This window comes from Anoplopoma fimbria, chromosome 20, assembly GCF_027596085.1.
Source record: "Anoplopoma fimbria isolate UVic2021 breed Golden Eagle Sablefish chromosome 20, Afim_UVic_2022, whole genome shotgun sequence".
In the NCBI taxonomy this organism is placed as follows: Eukaryota; Metazoa; Chordata; class Actinopteri; order Perciformes; family Anoplopomatidae; genus Anoplopoma; species Anoplopoma fimbria.
The window spans coordinates 17,313,997-17,333,404 of NC_072468.1; the positions used below are offsets into that span (position 1 = coordinate 17,313,997).

At 45.1% G+C, this 19,408-nt stretch overlaps 3 protein-coding genes across 4 annotated transcripts; all 3 read right to left on the reverse strand.

Moving 5' to 3' along the window:
- Positions 1–2,368: 2,368 nt before the first annotated feature.
- Positions 2,369–4,471, reverse strand: nat14 (N-acetyltransferase 14 (GCN5-related, putative)). Of its 2 annotated transcripts, none has more exons than XM_054621658.1 (4): positions 4,192–4,471; positions 3,569–3,726; positions 3,170–3,475; positions 2,369–3,077 (listed from the first exon to the last, which is right to left on the reverse strand). In XM_054621658.1, the coding sequence occupies exons 2-4, from the start codon at positions 3,647–3,649 to the stop codon at positions 2,622–2,624; spliced, it is 843 nt and encodes a 280-aa protein (XP_054477633.1). In that variant the 5' UTR covers positions 3,650–3,726; positions 4,192–4,471; the 3' UTR covers positions 2,369–2,621. The 2 variants fall into 2 exon arrangements, with proteins under 2 accessions (XP_054477633.1, XP_054477635.1); XM_054621660.1 differs by lacking the exon at positions 4,192–4,471 and adding an exon at positions 3,933–4,182.
- Positions 4,472–4,581: 110 nt separating this feature from the next.
- Positions 4,582–12,125, reverse strand: znf628 (zinc finger protein 628). Its single transcript, XM_054621575.1, has 8 exons — positions 10,992–12,125; positions 10,603–10,675; positions 9,557–10,495; positions 8,729–8,899; positions 8,255–8,588; positions 7,831–7,985; positions 7,063–7,305; positions 4,582–6,950 (listed from the first exon to the last, which is right to left on the reverse strand). Exons 1-8 carry the CDS (start codon positions 11,375–11,377, stop codon positions 4,932–4,934), a joined length of 4,320 nt encoding a protein of 1,439 aa, XP_054477550.1. The 5' UTR covers positions 11,378–12,125; the 3' UTR covers positions 4,582–4,931.
- A 551-nt stretch (positions 12,126–12,676) lies between these two features.
- il11a (interleukin 11a) lies at positions 12,677–18,407 on the reverse strand. The gene is made up of 5 exons (XM_054621682.1): positions 18,401–18,407; positions 17,430–17,587; positions 14,520–14,615; positions 14,201–14,362; positions 12,677–14,057 (listed from the first exon to the last, which is right to left on the reverse strand). The coding sequence occupies exons 1-5, from the start codon at positions 18,405–18,407 to the stop codon at positions 13,875–13,877; spliced, it is 606 nt and encodes a 201-aa protein (XP_054477657.1). The 3' UTR covers positions 12,677–13,874.
- Positions 18,408–19,408: the final 1,001 nt, after the last annotated feature.

Consider the following 19,408-nt stretch of genomic DNA (forward strand, 5'->3'; position numbering starts at 1 on the left):
GCCCCCCCCACACACACACTTCCTCGGTGCCCCAAGATTTGGTGGAGCCATGGGCGTTTCCAGACCTCGGAGGCTCTGACACCTACTTCGTCCTCTGATCTGGGTTTTCCCAAACTGTGTCAGGCTGGGAGCAGAACTGCAATCGACCTCCCTCACCCTACGTGTGTGCTGGAACGGCAGGGCCAGCTGACTGACCACAGTGTGTGGATAAATCTCACTCATAAGCCTTTGAACCATCAGATGCTGTCATTCGTCCTCGCCAAATCAGGATGTGTATTATTTTGCTCCCGTCTTTTCTTTGCTCTGTCTGTTTTAGCTCTGGCCCAGTCTGCTCACTCAGTGGCACTGCATGCAGGCATCCTGCTTTCCCATGACTCCCCTCACCCTCTCATGCACTCTGCGGTTTGGGGAATTCACCGTTTCCCAGGGTGGCTGTTTTTGGAGCTCCTCTGTGTGTGTGTGTGTGTGTGTGTGTGTGTGTGTGTGTGTGTGTGTGTGTGTGTGTGTGTGTGTGTGTGTGTGTGTGTGTGTGTGTGTGTGTGTGCACACACGTGTGTGTGTGCTAGCCATCTGTATGAGAATGTCATTAACACAGTCTATATGTTATACATCATCTGGAACTAATTTATCTAATTTATCCTATGATTGTGTGGTGCCCCAAAATTTTAAGTGATTCATGTGAATGTGTGTCTGCATGCTCTACGGGACCTCACATCATATTGCATTACTCTGACGGTGCACTAAGCCTAATGTCTCTGCACATTTGATCTCGTGTGCATGTGTCTTTTCTCGACTTCAAGAGGCTGATCAAATGCCAAAATATATGTAACCACTTCCCACCCAGCTCTCTGGGTTTGACCACAGTTGACCAAGGTCATCTCCCAGTCACACATGAACGCTCACGCGCACTACCACCCCTCTGATGAGTGTGTGTGTGTGTGTGTGTGGTGTAGTAGGACAGTATGGCCAGACACGGCTGTGCATTTAACCCATAGTCAGGGCCAGAAACCGGTTGTAGGAAATGCCAAGTCATACTTTCCAAAACCCACCCGCCCACACCCTGCACACGCGCACACAAACACTCACACACAGCCATACCGTGCAGACGCGCATGACCACAGTCACAAACAGACTTTCTTTCCAGTGTGTGAACTCACATCTGTTTCCTGACAACAATAATAGCTACAGATCGGGCGGGTAGAGGCCCAGCTAACAGGTGTCTGCTCTTTGACAGTAATGAAGAAACAACCCGATGATGACCAAAGAAGTAGCACAAGTAAAGCACAGCTTTCATGAGGTGAAATGACCTGACCACCCACCTACTCGTGCATGTAACAACACTGTTATGTTACTGGGTGTCTCAGCTTTTCATCAAAGTTAATTAAAGGACAGTGATTTTCCACTACAGCTTGCATGATCGAATTTGCAGTGAGTACACAGTAGGCCTTTATCTGTCTGCACATCAGGTGAGATATGGTTTCTTCTCACACACCAACATTGTACAAACATCCTGTGGTGTTTATCTGTGGCACATTAATGCTATACTGACATCGCCTGAGGTTTGCAGGAGGTAGATGCGAAATGCGAATGTGAGAGCTGCTAACCACATTAAGGTTAGCCTCAGACTGGGGCTGTGTGCATTTCCCCACTTAGTCATATAACCTGGTCTGCTAAATGACTGTAATGTAATGTAAACTTCCAGTCACCTGCAAAGCACACATTCTTGAGTCAGATTACCTACGCATGAAGTGTATTTAATGCGCTCCTAAAATCTGCAATACAAATTAGTTTTGAAACACTGATATCCATATAGATTTTCATTTGTGTGATCAATATTTTAGGGCTGCAGCTAAGCGTTACTTTCATTAAAAATAAATCTATATTTGTAAATAAGAGGGTAATTTAATTATGCACACAGCCCAAAGTGAAGCCCCTAAAATTGCTTCCTTTGTGAGAATGTTAAAAAACTTAAAGTTATTAAGTTTAGCCCTAAAATATTTATTTAACAACTACAATCGGCATTATTTTTTATATGACAAAGAAAACCAAAATGGAAGAACAAAACCTCAAGAAAAGGGAGGGAGCCCTGTTCTGGCAGACTCATGTACCAACATACTGTACGTGCCGGTGAGCCATGGCAGCGAAGGAGCGCAGAAAGATAAAAGCAACCTAATTCTGCAAATTCACATTACATGTACATGCTCCTACACATTTGTACGCTTTCATACACACACACACACACACAAACAAAAGCGTGCAATCACACACATCATTTTCTGTGCGGGCGTGCTTGACAAAAAAAACCACACTAGTTATTAAAGAAACACACATTATACATAAATATTTTATTCCATCATAATGACTGTGGCTTCATGGTATTATCATATTTTTACATAATAACCATCTGTTCTAAAAGAAGGAAGCGATGGTACTTTATATGAGGAAAAGGTATAAATATAGTTAAAACAAACAGAACAGCAACTCATACGGTAAATAAATACTGGCATAAATAGCACAAATATTCAAACATGTTGCAGCAATGACACCTTGTTTTATGGCTTCTTCACCCTTTAGCCATTCCAATGCCTCCTCTTTCTCTTCATGAGTCCATCATCACTCGATCACAGGTCTTTGTAAAACACTTTAGTGAGGGGGTATCCCAGAAAGCCTCTCTCTGGAGGCTCAAGCTTCCTCTCCTCATCATCATCTTCTTCTTCTTTCTCATCAGTCCCCTCCCCAAATTGCCGATAGCCCACCTTCCTGAAAAAGGCTTCCCCCAGTTTGGACGGGAAAGGGACGTGAGTGTACACTCTGTGTGCGCCAGCCTCCCTCTCTCTCTGCTCCAGACTCTGGACCAGCAGCCGGCCCAGACCCTCCCTGCGGTACCAGCAGCCCGTCACCAGCCTGCAGATCCTCCTGACGTCCGCTCGCTTCTCGCTTTCCCTGAAGATGCAGCCGAGGATCTCGCCATCGCATTCTGCCACCCAGACCTGCCCGGCTTCCTGCTCCCTCTCTGGGGTGACAGTCTCTGTTGGCAAATCTTTGTCCTTTTCTTTGGGTGTGATTCTGCGCCTTGGCTGAGGAAAATAAATACGATTATTTAGCTGCCTCATTAGGTCACTAAAGTTAAATATACGCAAAAGACCTTTGAGCAAACCAGTAGACCAACCTTTCTCGTTCCTGGTGTCTTGCCACTGATCCTACAGTAGGGATTCAGCAGTGTCTCATCCTGTGTCCCTCTGTAGCTGCTACCCACGTAGTCCCAGTAGGGCCGGCTGCTGCCCAGAACCCCCGAGGACCGCGGCATGGTGATTTTGAGAAAGATAATTAGCAGGAAGACAGGAATAGCCAGGGCCAGGATAAATGAATGCACAAGGCAGCGCAGCATTGAGGAGAAAACAGCCAGGATGAAGAGGCAGAGCGGCCGAGTGAGGATGTGGAGGATGAGACGGTTTTCTGTGCCCTCGCAGCCCTCCTGGAGAGATGAAAGATGAAAGGAATTAGCACAAGCATCACAAGGAGGGAATTCCCACCATGATAACAAAAATCATGTTAAACTTGTACCAACCTTGATGAGAGCTTTGACCATCTCTATGTCATCTTCCTTCATCCTCCTCATCACCACCTGATCCAGCTCCAGCCTCACCATGTTTAGGCTTTGAGCTCTAGCAGCAGGATTGGTGCACCAATGTTTCTACACACATCCACACGGTGAGCACGGGGACCCTAAAAAACACATTTAAATTAAAGTACATGGACAGATTGTTGTCTTTTTTTAATTTTTTTCCTGTAAAACAATTTTGGGATGTTTTATACTAAAACCATGCAGATACCAGATACTGCTGTAGACCTGATTGTGTCATCTATACTATGACACAAAGACTGTATTTGAAACAAAATATCTCCTTTCTGCAACGCACTACTTCGCTTACAATGATCCAGTAGTTGCACTGTAACATCACACCCACGCTGGCTCCAAACAACAAAGACAGATGGGGATTATGGGGGATTTATAGCATGCATGTGTCACCATCACTCATTCTAGCTTTCATCCGCTGGTCTAACGGGGATCACCAAATGGTAACGTAACAGTCGAAAGCAAAGACCTCGTTCAAACCCTTATATGGCTGTCGCGAGCTGCTGACACATTTAGACCACAGCACGTGCGCTTAACCATCTGTTTCCGCTTACCTTCTCCTTCACGGTGCACAAATTAAACTTAAAACGGGGGAAACACTCTGCATGTATCCCTCCGTTTTGTTGTGAAGTCCTTGCAGGGTTTGAACGTTTCATTGGTGGACGAGAGTCGTTTCTTGTGCAAAGGAGGGATTCTGAACACACACGTACTCTGTCTTAGGTCCCGTTTCACCCTTTCAACGTGTCGATCTACGCCATTTGCGTAAGCACCACCCGCACTGCGCAAAGGCTACGTAAAAGGCAAACGCAACGTGACAGCGTGAACGGCGCTTCCAAATGCAATGAGCTTTGTGTGTTTAAAAAATATAAAAATAAAAAGAAGAAGCTAAAACTCAAAACTACAAAGCGAAAAAAAAGAAGCAAATGATGAAAGGTATTGACAGATTTATTAATAATTAATTTCTATTTACTATTGACATTTTAAAGAAAGTGGGCCATGTTCAACATTTATTCACAAAAAAAACGTGTTTACTTCATAAACAAACTGCCAATGACAGTTTTCATTTAACTCTAATATATTTAAGAATATTCCAAAGGTCCATGTGCAGCCTATTTGAATGTATAACATTTCTAGTATGTGGCACCATGGGATCACGACACAGTACTCATCTAACTGCATGTTCTCCCTCAGCTCCAGGAGAACTCGCACTAAAGTGCTAACACTGAGCCCACAAATAGTGAGGCATTCACTCGCGCACACACACACACGTTCTTCTTCTCTATCATGCACACTCTCAGAACTGCATCTCTTTAGAGTTGGGTATAGGTCCGTTTCTCATCGTGTCCTCAGTTGACGTCTGGGCCTCTGTATTTGCTGCAGAGCTGTGTTCCTTTACAGACTTTTCATTTGTCTCAACTGTTACACTTTCGTATTTCACCTCACTACTTTGTGAGATCTCTCCGTCCCCTCCTCTCTCCATTCTTCCTTCTCTTAAGCTACTGGTGCTGACCTCAATTATGACTATTTCCTCCCCATTTCCCAGCTGAAATATGCCCTCCATAGCTCCTCCACCCTCCTCCACCCTCCCACTCGCAGAATTGCAACCGGACCCGTCTTCCCCCATCATTCCCCCTTCACCTTCTATCAGGGCTATCATCTGCATACCTTCCTCAGTTTCCTCCTCCATCTTGGTCTCACCCCCGAGTTCAAACACCACCTCCTGCCCATCAAGTGGCATTTGGGTCGGAGTGCAGGAAAGCTGTAGGCTGGTTTCTTGTCCTTGGCTGTAGGTAGCACTGGATGGACCGCTGTCCTGTGCCTCAGTGTGGAAATGGAGGACATAAGACTCTCCCTGGCTTCCTTCCTCTCCAATCTCTCTCTCCCCCTGCTTTTCTCCATCCCATTCACGCAGAAATGACATCATCCCTCCCTTATCTCCCCCATTTGCTCCTTCACCTTGCCCATCTGTCTTGAACTGAAACACAAGTGATTTTCCCTCCCCGCCCACTCCTCCATCCCCTGCCTCCTCTGATGCATCCCCTTCGAACTGTAACACGTATGACTGCCCACCCTCCTCGACACTCATCCCCCCTTTTGCCCGTCCTTCATTATCAAAACACAACACAAACTGTTTCCCCGTCATGGTGTCCTCTGTCCTTATTTGCCCCACTGTAGTATGATGTTCCAGAGAAGCAGGGGCCGGAGTAGAAACTGATGATACTGTGGTGACTGGTGTAGCCATGGTAACACTTGATGAGGGTCCTGAGGTGTACACCGTTGGGGCTACAGTGGTGGAAGACGAAAGAATTGGGGCAGCAGTGCAAGATGTTGACAGGGGACAGTGTGACACTGTGGATACAGACGATGGGAACGACTCCGTGTTGTTAGCAGCAGCAGTCTGTGAGACACCGCTCACGTTACAGTTCGTTACTGACAGAGCTCCACCTGCTGTCTGACTTACTGGAGCTGCAGCAGACATCTGAAGACTAGCTTTTGGCTTGCGCCCCCGTCTGCCCCGAGCAGTCCGCGTGCTTTTCCCTAATATGGGCTTGGTCAGTAGGGAGTTGGCTGAGAGAGTGCGTGTTGACATGACAACAGGAGTGTTTGCATTGTTATTATTGTTAGTGATTATGAACCTGGTCTGCTGTTGTTGCTGCTGTGATATGGCCGGATAGTGGGACATCTGGGTCTGTGTTTGGTTTAGGACGGGCTGGAGTGCTTGGATAGTCTGAAGCATAGGGAGGGTCTGAGGCTCCGGAGCTGGTGGAGGGTTGTTTGCTGTGGGGACCAGGATCAAGCTGCCATTGTTGGAGGGGCACTGTAGAAGGAAGAAGTTTTGGGGCTGGGACGGAGGTGGTGGTGGTGGTGGAGGTGGAGGAACGGGTGGAGCGGATGAGAGAGGAATGAGCTGCAGGCCGCTGGCTGTCTGAATCATAAAGTAGTTCTGGGAGGTGTTGGGGGGGATATTAAGTGCTGGCTGGGACACAATCAGGCTGCCATGGTTTCCTGAGGTTTCCAATGTGATGGGGTTGAGCAGGGTTGTGGTGGTCGTTACTCCCCCAACACTGGCTTTCACAGCCACTCCGTCTTTGCCTCCACCGTCGGGGCAGGGCAGGGGAACGCTGCTGCCGTGTGTGCGGATGTGCCTCTGCAGGTAGGAGTGCATGACAAACTCCTTAGAGCAGTACGGGCACTTGAAGTCCTTGCTCGTGGAGTGTGTGCGAAGGTGGAGCTGCAGGTTGGAGGAGTGTGTAAAGCTTTTATTGCAGTGTGTGCACTGGAAGGGTCTCTCACCAGAATGGGTGCGTTCATGCTGTTCATAAAAAAACAACAAAAGAAGGTGATGAGATAAATCAGCTCTATTACATGCAAAAAGCTAATAATCTACACCAGATCATGGCTGAATGTGTAGCGACGGTGCTGACCTGTTTGAGGTTTGACGTCTGGGAGAAAGACTTTGAGCAGATGGAGCAGGTATGAGGCCGCAGACCAGAGTGCATCTGACTGTGTCTACGCAGGCAGCTGGTGTTCTTGAAGGACTTGCCACACTCCTTACACACATACGGCCTCTCGCCTGTGTGCTGCCGTAAGTGGTACTGATAGTGAGAGCTCCATTTGAAAGTGAGCGGGCAGTGAGGGCACTGGAATGCCCGGACGCCTGTGTGTACCTGGGGAAAGGGGTAGTGGAAAAAATGTTAATGTACACATTATGGTGGATGTTTTTATTTATTTCTTTTAATCTCTAGTCCTATTTGCAGTACAAAAACCTATAAGTATCTGCTGGACAATTAATTGTGACACATATAAGCACCGTATTTAAGTGTTGATTCTAGTAAGTAAAACTTAAAGAATGCAATGAAATCCAGTGTTCCCCTTTCATTGTCTATTCCAATAAAATCTAAATGCAACCAAAGGAAACAAGAAAATGTGTAAAGCACGCAATAAAGCAGTTACAACTGCTACCACTAAAGTGTTATTTAATTTAAGGTATTTTTTATTGCTTTATGTATTCGTCTTTGGTATGTTGCATTCATCTGCTGGGTTGTGAACCATACTAGACAGCTGCCGTCCCCGATAACTAGAAAAATCTCTTCTTCTTGGGTGACATATATGATCAAAATTAGCACCCAAATGTGACATCTCTCATTTGGAAACATTACTCGCGTTTCAATTTCTTGGAACAGAAGCCTTACCCTCTGATGGATTGAAAGCAGAGATGATCTCTTGAAGCTCTTTCCACACTCGGTGCAGCGGTAAGGCCTTTCCCCAGTGTGATCCCTCATGTGATACTTTAGCCCCGATGAACCTTTGAAGGCTTTCCCGCACTCCGAACAGCGGTATGGCCTCTCTGTAGCAAAGTGCGTGAAACATTTTTGAAATTTAAAACAAAAAATGACATAGAATACATTAAAAACTGTTGATTGACTGGCACCCATAGTACTAAATATCACAGTTAAGAATACATTTTTAATTTTAAGTTATTTAACGGAAAAAGAAAGATAAAGTCAAGTTCCCTGTCTGGTATGAATGTATCAAACAACCACTTTGATATGGGATACTTGTCAAATCTCCATTGTCTTTCTGTTTTGTGTCTGCTCTGCTCTGTAATGTCTTTACCTCCAGCAGGAGTGGTCTTGCTGGCCGCTGTCTTTTTGGGGGCTTTGGTCGGTTTGGCCGGTTGCTCCTCTTGCTCCTCCCCGACGGCTATGATGTTGACGTGGATCTCCCTCTGGCCATCCTGCTGCTTGTCGGCCTGGCTGGGAGAGGAGGGGAGGGGGAGAGACAGGGAGAGGGAGGGAGGGCACACTATCTCAGCCTCTGCCTCGGCCAGGAGACGTTGCTCGGGCGTGTGGGAGTGTTGGTGGGTGAGGAGTGAGGAGAGGAGGGGGAAGGAGCGGTCGCAGGCGGAGCAGCTGAACTGGGAGCGGGACTGTGATGACAGAGAGTGCATCTGGACAAACAAAAGCCGAACACAAGAGCCAAATATTATCCTGGGATAGATAAATCAAAATGCAATAAATTAATCTCCGTGCAGTGCTGTAATTTGCATACCAGTGTCAGTAGAAGAACAATTATGACAGTCATTCTCACCAGTGACACATGTCTATTGAGGCCTCCACTGGTCTTGAAGGTCTTATTGCAGTAGCCACATGACAGCCCTGCCCATGTGGTTCTGGCCTCTGGCTGAACGGTCTCAGAGCTCTGAGTCACCTCGGTGAAGCTCTGCAGCAGGTCAAACTGGGCCTGGGTGGTTCCCACATTCTGAGGACAAACCAAAGGAAGTTAAACATATAAATAAAATGTATCTTCAGATCAAACTCAAAGCACTGTATAGGGTGGGTCAAGTTTTTAAGGTCAATTTGAATTAGATTATGCAGACAAATCAAGTGTTTGTCTCTTAATCTCTTAAAGTGTACGGTCATTCTGTTCCATACCACGTTACAGACAGTAGATATGCTGTACAACATACAACTAAGTCCAATCATCAGTCTGAATTGCCATTTTCTTTACATTCATTGATTTAGCCTGACGAGTTTATGAAATCAATCAGTAGCAAGTGTCATTTTAAGAAATTTGAAGTTGACAGAGAAACTAGTAGCAGTTGCTAGGATCGTTTAACTCAACATCTGTCTAATTGATCAAAAAAGATTTGCTGATTTGTAAACCGAATTGAATCTTATAGATGCTTGACACCATTTTTCTGTCTGTGAATGAAGTTCCCATTCCTTATTCAACCTCTTAACTTCTAAAAAGGAAGACAGTGTATATGGACCCAACACCAGACCAATTTCATTTGCTGAACCAAGCTGAGATGTAGGTGACGGGAACCAGGCTACAAAAGTCACTTCACTTTCTTTAGTAGACGGGTTTTTTTTAATCTTCTCTTCTCAGATTTATCAGTTTGATCCAATCACTCACTGCATTGCTGCCATCTCCTCCCTCCGTCAGTCCAAGGAGCACTTCGGTCGTATGTCCATTTTCAGCCGCTGTAGTAGTCTCTACCACCTCCTCAAAATCAGCCAGCAGGTGACCAGCTCCCACCAGCCCGTCCCCAACCTCCATCCCTCCTCCGGGCCCTGCCTCTCCACCGGCCCCGTGTCCCTCCGGAGCCATGTGGATGACCTGGTGCTCCTCCAGATCTGTCCGTGTGCCAAAGGTGTGGCTGCAGCTGCCGCAGCTGTACAGCAGCAGACTGGCCCCGTTGTGTGTGCTCAGGTGAACCTCTGTCCCGATGGCCCTAGACGCACACATAGCCTCCCCAGAGGAGGTGAGGGTGAGCTGGGGGAGGAGGTTCGGATTCTGCCCGGATGAGGTGGTTGACAGGAACACTTCTTCCATCCCCATCCCCACTCCATCAGTTCCCTCTTGGCTCACAAACCCCACCATGTCCGTCAACATGGACGATGTCACTTCCTCTGTCCCGACCACCACCTCCACTACCTCATTTCCCTTCCTCGCCTCCTCTCCCCTCTTTCCCTCCTTCCCTCCTGCGCTGAGGTTGGAGTGTGAGTTCTTGTGCAGGGCCAAGTTTGATGAGTGTGTGAAGCTTCGTCCACACTCTCCGCAGATGTAGGGCCTCTCCCCAGTGTGTATCCTCATGTGCTGCCTTAGGTTGGTGGACTGGGTGAAAGATTTGTTACACACTGAGCAGGTGTACGGCTTGAGACCCAGGTGGACATTTTTGTGTCGCCGCAGACTGCTTGAGTTCTTGAAGGCCTTGGGGCAAGTGTCACAGGGGTAAGGACACTCTCCAGTGTGCTGGCGCAGGTGATACTGGTAATGAGAGCTCCATTTAAAGGTCAGAGGGCAATAGGGACACAAGAAGGTACGCACTCCAGTGTGGACACTCTGATGGACCTGGAGATAGACAGAGATACAGATGTGAGATATCTTGCTAATCTGTAAGCATTTCCTTTTCCCTGAAAAATCCTTGTTCATTAAAATGGCTTTGTGCAACACCTCACCTGGAGCAGAGAGGAGCGTTTGAAGGCTTTGCCACACTCCTGACATTTGTAAGGCTTCTCCCCTGAGTGAGACCTGCAAAAGAAACGTAACTATTCAAGAGGATAACACAATTCATTACACATATATATACATATATATGTCATAACTGGTGTAACACACATAATAAATATAGAAATACATTGCAACACTTTCTTTTATATGTGGTATTATACACTGGCACCATAAATGTCTTTATTAAAAGATATGGATCATGGATTGTACATGATCCACACTACTACTGACTCTCCCTCTTTATTCACTTCAATCCATAAAGTAACAATAACAGCTTCAGGACTCTGTTGTAACAGTGTTACAATAACAAGGGTAAAGAGAATATATGTCTGTGTACCGTTGATGGTAGAGCAGAGCAGAGGAGCCCTTAAAAGCCTTGGGGCAGAGGTTGCAGCGGTATGGCCTCTCATTGTTGTGGCTCCGCTGGTGGTGGGTCAACCTGGACGACCACCTGAAGCTCTTCCCACAGTCCATACACTGGAAGGGATGGTCCGACTGCTCGGCCTGCTGGGGCGGACCCGACACGGACGAAGTCACTATGTCCAGAACCACCTCTTCCCCACCCTCCACTACTCCCTTGTCTCCCTCCACCAGCTCCCCTCTGTCCCTGTCGTCCTCACCATCCTCTCCCGAACCAAGCAGAGATGGGAAAGGAGAGAGCGAGGTGGTGGACTGAGGCGGTAAGAGTTCTGCTTGGACCACTAGGGCCACTGAGTTAGCCATTACCAGAACAAGCTGGCGGCAGATGAGGGTGTTTCTTTGGCAGCAGGTGTGGATCAGTTTTGGTGCAGTATCATAGTTTTTTCTTTCACCTTTCCTTCATTCATGTTTTCTTGTGTTGTCTTTCACAAATTATTTTCCTCTTACAGCCACTGGAAACACCAGCTGTCACCCCCAATGATGGCTCAGGACAGGTCTGACATGAAGTGAAAGGGAAATAAATACAGTATTGTAACTTGGTAACCACTGGTGAGAGTGTCCCCTTTAAATTCCACCCCTCTCTCCCTCCTCCTGTCAGTGAAGCTGGTCTCCCCCTCTTCTTCTTCCTCCTCTTCCTCCTCCTCCTCCCTGCTGTCTTTCCTCTGGCAGTCCGTTTCTGTCTGTCCCCGCAGTGCGGTGCGTTCAGGCAAAACACACACAGAGGTTACATCTATGTTACACGTGAAGCCACTTTATAATTGTACTCTAATGCAACCGATTAGCCGTGCACGCCGACAGGCAACACGCTCAGAAAATACCAGTTTTCACAGTATCAACAAAACCAGCTACTGGCCTTCATTTAAAGCTAGTCTAGCCGCCGTCTGTGGCGAATATCGCCGTTGAACTAAGTCGGGCTGAAGCAGTACTCACCGGCCATCTTTAACGCATCGTAAAGCTTTATTGTTGATATTGTGAAAAGGAACCGGGTACCGCAGTGCTAATCCACACAACCTTAACAATAAACACAGCGCAAACTAACAGCAGTCCTCCACCCGATGCCGCCTCCTAAGAACAGCCACGCTGATTGGCTGTCGGCTACAATAGATGCGCTGCTACCATTGGCTAAGAGCTTCAACAGACAGATTGACGTTTTCAAATCTCACTTACAATTATTTCGCACCTAATAATTTGACGGAAAGCACTTATCATCGATGCGTCTACACTCCAACATCTTAAATATCGTAAATGTATTTTGTAAAGCTTAATTAACAATTAAAACGTATCTGTTATATTCTGACTCTGGCGCTCAGACTTCTGGGTAATGTAGTATGTGTCCGCCCTCACTTCCATCTGTCACAGTTTACATTGCACGGTTGGTGGACCATGGTTATCAAATAACATGTACTCAAATGCATTGTGCACATTCTTTAGTATTTATTTCACCAAGGCACATATTTCACATTGAGGCCAATCAGTGTGTGGAAGAGGCATCTTGATGTAACAACAATAATTTAAACATGATGGTATAATAATAGTTAATAAGAATAAAAACTGTATAAAAGTACAAAAAGATTGGAGACTTGCTCCACTGCAGCACAAAATAAATAGTTCCACCAAGTTTACTTAAATAAATAGTCAATACTGTAACAAATACTAGAATAAGAAGGGAAAAATTATAGTGATAAAGTTGGTAAAGTAATCTACATTATATTGTAAAAAACAACATAATACACAAAGGCACTGTATACAACAATTTACATTCTTGTACACTTATGTACAAATGTACAGAACATAGTGTCACAATACATAGTATTTTAAGGCTTTGGGTGTTTAATTAACAAAAACAAACTTTTCTACACCAAAGCACAGGTTCAAAATCAGCCATCTCACTCATCCAAGAGGCTAATCCTAACAGGTTTGTGCAAAGAATCTAATCAGGTCCATCAGTGCTCAGCAACAGGGCATATTCATACAACTTTACCACAACGTTAAATATGCCTCCTCATGCAGAACGTGAGAAACAGGCAACAACGATAGAGACTCTGCCTTTGGTACAAAATAAAGTATTCACTTCTCTTTGGCTACCATTTTGGCATTTTCAGATAAATACAAATCATTTCAATTGATATGTTAAGACGTGGCACATTTTACAAGGTTAGAAGATGACAATTAAATTAAATTAAACTGTTTAAGTTAAGGGCACTGTAAGTGATAGATAGTTAAAACATTGGCTGTCCCGTTTGTATGTATGCTACATCTACTGGAAGAATTATTGGCTAAAGAAATACACAAATGCAAAGTAGATTAAGTTAGTTTAAACAAAAGCAAGGAAGTGCTACCGTGTTTTTCTTGAGGAACAGTGAGACACAAGACAAAAAGAAAGGTTACAGAGACGTGGGCAAATAAATTCACGTTAATACAGAAAAAAGAAGAGAGTGACACATTACAACTTCAAATAAATACAATTAAATAAATTACCAACAGTCAATAAATAAATAAATACATAAATAACATGGTCATGAACAAGGCCTTTAGGAGACAGTTTGGGGAATTGTGACATGATCATCGTAGTTAAACTGGCAGTAACTGGCTGCAGTATAGCACATCCTTATTGGCATGATGGAAACACATTCTTCAACACAAGTGTCATTGGTTGACATTTGACCTCTTAAGGGATGCTGTTGATTACAGTGCACACTGACAGGGTCTTAATTCCCCCTTGGCTGAGGCGGGGCTCCATGTATCCTCACTGCTCTGCTGCCATGTAGTTAAGAGGAAAAGAATGAAGGAGCTTGGATCGTCATTGCACTGCGACTGAGGCTTTGGGCTTGAGGCTGATGAATGCTCGGTAGGCCCAATCACAGAAGAGCTTGAAGTGTTGAAGAAGCTCATGGCTGGACTGAAGGACATCAAACTGGTAGGGGAGGTGAGGGGGGAGAGAGGGGGTCGCCTGAGTCAGCCTTGGTGCCTCAACTCTCAGCATCTGAAGCAGAGAAGACAAGCAGACAAACAGTTTAGAAAAACATTTTATTCTTATTTTTTATTTATGTTAAAACTTAAATGGATGAACGTCAAATTAAACGCTGAAGACACCTGAGAATCATAAGGCGAAGCTCATCTCTTTACCTGACGGTGCAGCAGATTGATGAGAGATTTCATTTCTCTGATCATCTCCACCAGCTTGGGCAGTGCAGGGTGGTGGTGCTTCTTTGAAACCTTGTTCAGCCACTCAAAGTGGTGCTCATACAGCTTCAGGTCAGCGTGCAGCTGCGAGAGTGTGGGCTTCAGCTGGAAACAACACAGACACACTTAGAGACTTCGCATGGGTGTGGCAAGATGTGACTGTGTGTATAGAAACAAGGCAAGCCCCTTCACCCTCACAAGCACGCACGCACACACACAGACAGAGAGTCACACACAAATACAGAATATATCAGAGCATTACCTCAAGATTGTTGAGGTCATTGGCTGATCTGTTGCTCATTTCTGGCAGAGACCTGAACCTGTGGGGCTCCACATCTGAGTCGAAGGCATGCTCCCTCTGAAAGAGAAAACAAGACACAAAGCAACACGTTAGTAATTGGCATCATTGCAAGTTAACTCATCCTGAGACAAGTCACGGCAGCATGAGGAAAGTATTAGTCTAGCACCTCCGTCGGATGACTGTTTTCTGCTTAGAGACAGTAGCTCTCACTGAGGGGAGTGTGGTCGATCGGGTCAGTGTGAGTTCACCCACATTCAGCCTCCCCAAATGTCAACAATAAGAGCAAATGACCTGAACCCACAGGATGTTTTCTACAGGGAGCGAGGATAACAACATATGCAGTGACTAAGAAAGCTCCCACTGCCACAGACAACACAGAACTGTAGGGAAACTCCAGGGTCACAGCTATAAAAAGAGGGAATGACGCAGTACGGCTGCCCAGCTAGAGTTGTGTTGTGAACTGCGTCCAGACAGCAGATGTAGTTCTCGTTGTGGCCACCAGAGGGGGATAAACAACCTGACTGCAGGTTAATAGAGTTCCACTTTACAAAGGCAGCTGTGCGCTTTATTAGTAGTATCAAAGATGTGTGCCTGATTCAGTAATGAATGGGGTTAAATGGAGATGACTGGTGTGGCATGCGTCACTTCCAATCAGTAGAGGAACATAACAACATTAGGATGATGAGTACGGAGAAATGTTTTGTGTAAACAGGTTGTGTGTGCTTAATGCTTCCTTAACCTGTTATGCAGTGTTTTCCGAGCCCTACTGTTTGCCTCCAGTTGTTTGTGTTGATGTTTGTAGCGATGAATGTGCCGCATTGTCTCGCATGTCTCTGCATCAGCCTTTCGTAAGAGCTCACTTATGTTTGTGTTCCAGTGTTTTGACTCGGTTACTTTTGTCCCCTTCCATCCCTCGCCTCCCTACCCTCTCTCTCTCCCCCCCCCCTCTGTGTCTCTTACCAGGTGCACAAGCACATGCAACATTTCGTGCACATGTGCATGCATGCACACACATACACCACTGGCTTGTCATCTATTTAGCTCTCTGATCTCTTCATCTCTTGTGGTTTTTGCTCCATCTTTCTCAGCCTTTAATTCTCCCCTCTTATCCTCCTTTTTCTTGCTCTCTCCATCACAGATCGTGACCTCACCCGACAGAACCCTTGCATCCAACCTTTTTCTTCCTGAATGCAAATACTGGAATGTGATAAATCTTTTAGATTTTTATCAAGTCACTTTGCTGTGGCGACCGAAAGCAAAACACTAAACACCGCACCTACACAACCATGACTATTTACAGAACCCTCAACGCACACACAGCCACAAAAATGCATACACAAATGCATGAACACATACATTTGCACCCATACTGAATGCACAACACACACACACACACACACACACACACACACACACACACACACACACACACACACACACACACACACACACACACACACACACACACACACACACACACACACACAGCAGCGTTGGAAAACTTCTATAGACCTATGTGAGGACACAGACACATTTTTCTCTCTTAAAGCATCAGTTTCATTGCTTTTGCAGGGACTTTCCATGGATTCCCGTTCTATTTATCTTTCCTAACTTTCTCCTCTCTTTAGTGGAATTCCACACAATAAGGAAAGAAATTTAAAAATAAATCTTCCATGTTACTGAACACTGTCTCCTACTGTCCCCATCGCCCTTTGATAATGCTGGTTCGTTCACATCTGGACCCCGGGCTCCAGACTTCTGCTACACAATGGCCTGTAACATTGTTTTAAACCAACAAACTCACAGACACAGAACAACCACACACACACACTTTCAACACAATATCTACCATCCAAGTCTAGAGAGAGTATGTGGCTATTTTTGACTTTATCCACCTGAACAAAAGAGATAAAAGATTTGCATAATGCAAAAATAGAATCTAGATCAGCCATGTGTAACCAAAGATCCATAGATATGATCCCGTCTTCTTTTCACCTGTTAAAACACTGTTGATACACGATCACCAGCTGGAGCCAAATCTTGGCCGAGGTCTCAAATCTGATTTTCCTACCTACTTGACTGTCAACAAAATAAAAATTTGAGCCAGCGTTGTCAGTACAGTGCACATTTCATACCAGAAAAAAAAAACTCCTCCAACACCATCCTCACTTCCACAGTCAAGCCGCAGAACATAAACATGTTTCTATGTAAACAGGCAGGTGATATACTTTGCTGTCATTTCACAGATGGTATGCTTTACTTAAATGGAGGCAGGTGTTGATATGTAGTTCTAAATTTGTCTTAACAGGGTTTCCTAGAACTTTATGTTTTGTTTCTCTAGCCCCTTTGACTACATCACGTTTCCTGCTAGACCATCACTGTAAATGTGTGTTCATTCTACTGATTTCTATTAAACTTGATATTGATTTCAATGCACCTTCACTGGCCTGGCCACCACTGCAACTGCCAGCAGTCAGGTGAGCAGGCAGACCAGGAGGTTGCTGAGTCAGACCTCCAATCCCTACAGAGTCCAGTGTGGATTAAAAGTGAGATCACTCAGTCAAATCTCCCTTTAGGCTTTTTGTCGCTGCCCTGATCTTAGCATGCAGCCAGTCCGTCACCAAATAAAGCAGCTTAAGTCAAACTGAGAACCTGAGCAGACATAGTGTAGCTTGTGCACGGTGCAAAGTCAAGCGCTGTTACCCAAACTGATAAGGTAACATTAACACCTCAATCCAATTAGGCAAAGATCAATCAAGACAGCTTGTGCATCCTCTTCCACCCTCACACTAACAATTCAATTAGTCTCATTGGCCTCGATCCCAATCAGTGGCTGTGATTGGCAATCACCATGACGACATCTCAACTTACCAGCAGTTCTTGGGTGAGCTTCATTAGATTCTTGGTCTGATTGGACAGTTTATCCATGTCAGTGGTCCGCCGCTGTGGTACCGGAGTGGCGGTCGTGAACACGGGCAGGTGAGCCAATAGCAGCGTGAAGAGGAGCGACGAGGAGGAGTCGAGCAGCACTGCAGGGGGAGAAACGAAACGGAAGCAATTAGTGGAGAGCCGCTGTCATCTCGCTATAATGATCATGACCTCAGGCCACGGCTGTCAGCTCCAGGGGGAAGATACTGCACCATAATATCAACAATAGCTCCAGACTTGGCGGAGGGATCCTCAAGAGCCTCAGTGTCAAAGTCATGTTTTCACAGGCTGCATGCAAATCATTAAATCATTAAACAAAAAAACAAAAAAACAAAAAAAGCCGGGCTTTGACACTGAATATCACAATCACTGCTTTGCCATAAGCAACTGCAATGAATGCTGCTGATTGTCACACCTGCAACTGGATAGGTACGTGAGTTGGTGGTATAAATCATATAGAGTCAGCCAAGGCAACTCTCTAACAGTAAGCTCATTCATTCTTTTCCTTTCAAGTTCAAATACAAGGTAGACTAAGTATTAAAAGGGAACCACAGTGGCGTTGAAATGATGAATGCTTGATAATTACAGGTGAACCACAAGAATCGCAGCCAAAATAACGCTGCAGGAGCATCTCCACGTCCTAGTGTAGCTTCTACAGTTAAGGGATCACCAGAGAATAAAGTTGTCCATTCTGAATGTGAAGTCATATGTAAGTCAATTGTTGTAGATTTTAATCTGAATAAATAATAAAAAAATTTAGCCTGTAGAAAAGCCTCAAAGTGTTCTGGTAACAGTCAAATCAACGTTATAGCCCCACAGCAAAAAATAAAACATTCAGAAATAAAATATAACTGTACAAAGAAAAAACAATAAATAAATGAGGGGAAAAAAAAAACACTCATACAAACACTTACATTTCATATTTGGTTCGGATCCAGGGGACAGGTAAACCAGCAAACAAACGGAAGATAAATAAATAAATAGAAAATTAATAAATAAATTGAACTCCGGAAATTGTCACGTGCTCCGGTTTCTTCTTCGCACTCTTCAGTCAGAGTGAGGAGGAAAGTTGTCAGGACGAGAGAGGATGAATGAGAGCGCAGAGTGATGACTGGAGCACTCAGAGAGAGAGAGGAAAAGGAAAAGGTAAAAGTGATCAAACTTTCTGTCTCTGAGTAAAGTTTGAGATGAGTCCTTGTAGTCTTTATGGAGTGCTGGAGGCAGAGAGACACTTGGACAGTTTGGAGAGAGAGAGAGAGAGAGGCAACAGAAAATGCAGAGAGAGGGATGCGAGTGTGGTAAGTCCAATTTTTGCGCGCAGTGAAGTGTTTAGGCTTGTTTAAAACTTCCTTTATAAAGACGTCGGGCCTATGACACATCGGCAGTGACTCACTTCATTCATAAAAACACACACACACAGACACACGCTCTCTCTCTCTCTCTCTCTCCCTCCTCTCTCCTCTCTCTCTCTCTTTCCTCCTCCCCTCCCTGCTGCCTGTCTCCCTTTACGAAACTTAAAAAAAAAAAAAAAAATGTTCCGTTGTTTTTTTTTTTTTTTTTTTTTCTTTCCTCTATCACTTTCTCCCGTCCTGTCCTGTACCTATCTCCAGCACTTCCTCTGTCGCATCCCGCTACCTGCGCCAATCAGTCCCATCTACCTCTTTTTTATCTTTCCATCTCCAAATCTCTCCCCCCCCCTTCCTCTCTCTCTCTATCACAGCAGACTTTAAAAAAGCCCATTGTTTTCATGTGTATCAGCATATCTTATGTAACCATGTATCTTTTAGAGCTCTGTCTCTGTCTTGATGGTGTATTGAAGGGTGAAATGTCACATAAGGTGTGTTCCTCGCCTGTGTTTTATTTCATTTATGGCAGCGCTCTTTTGGGCTACACATGCCACATTCCCTGTATCATAGCTAATA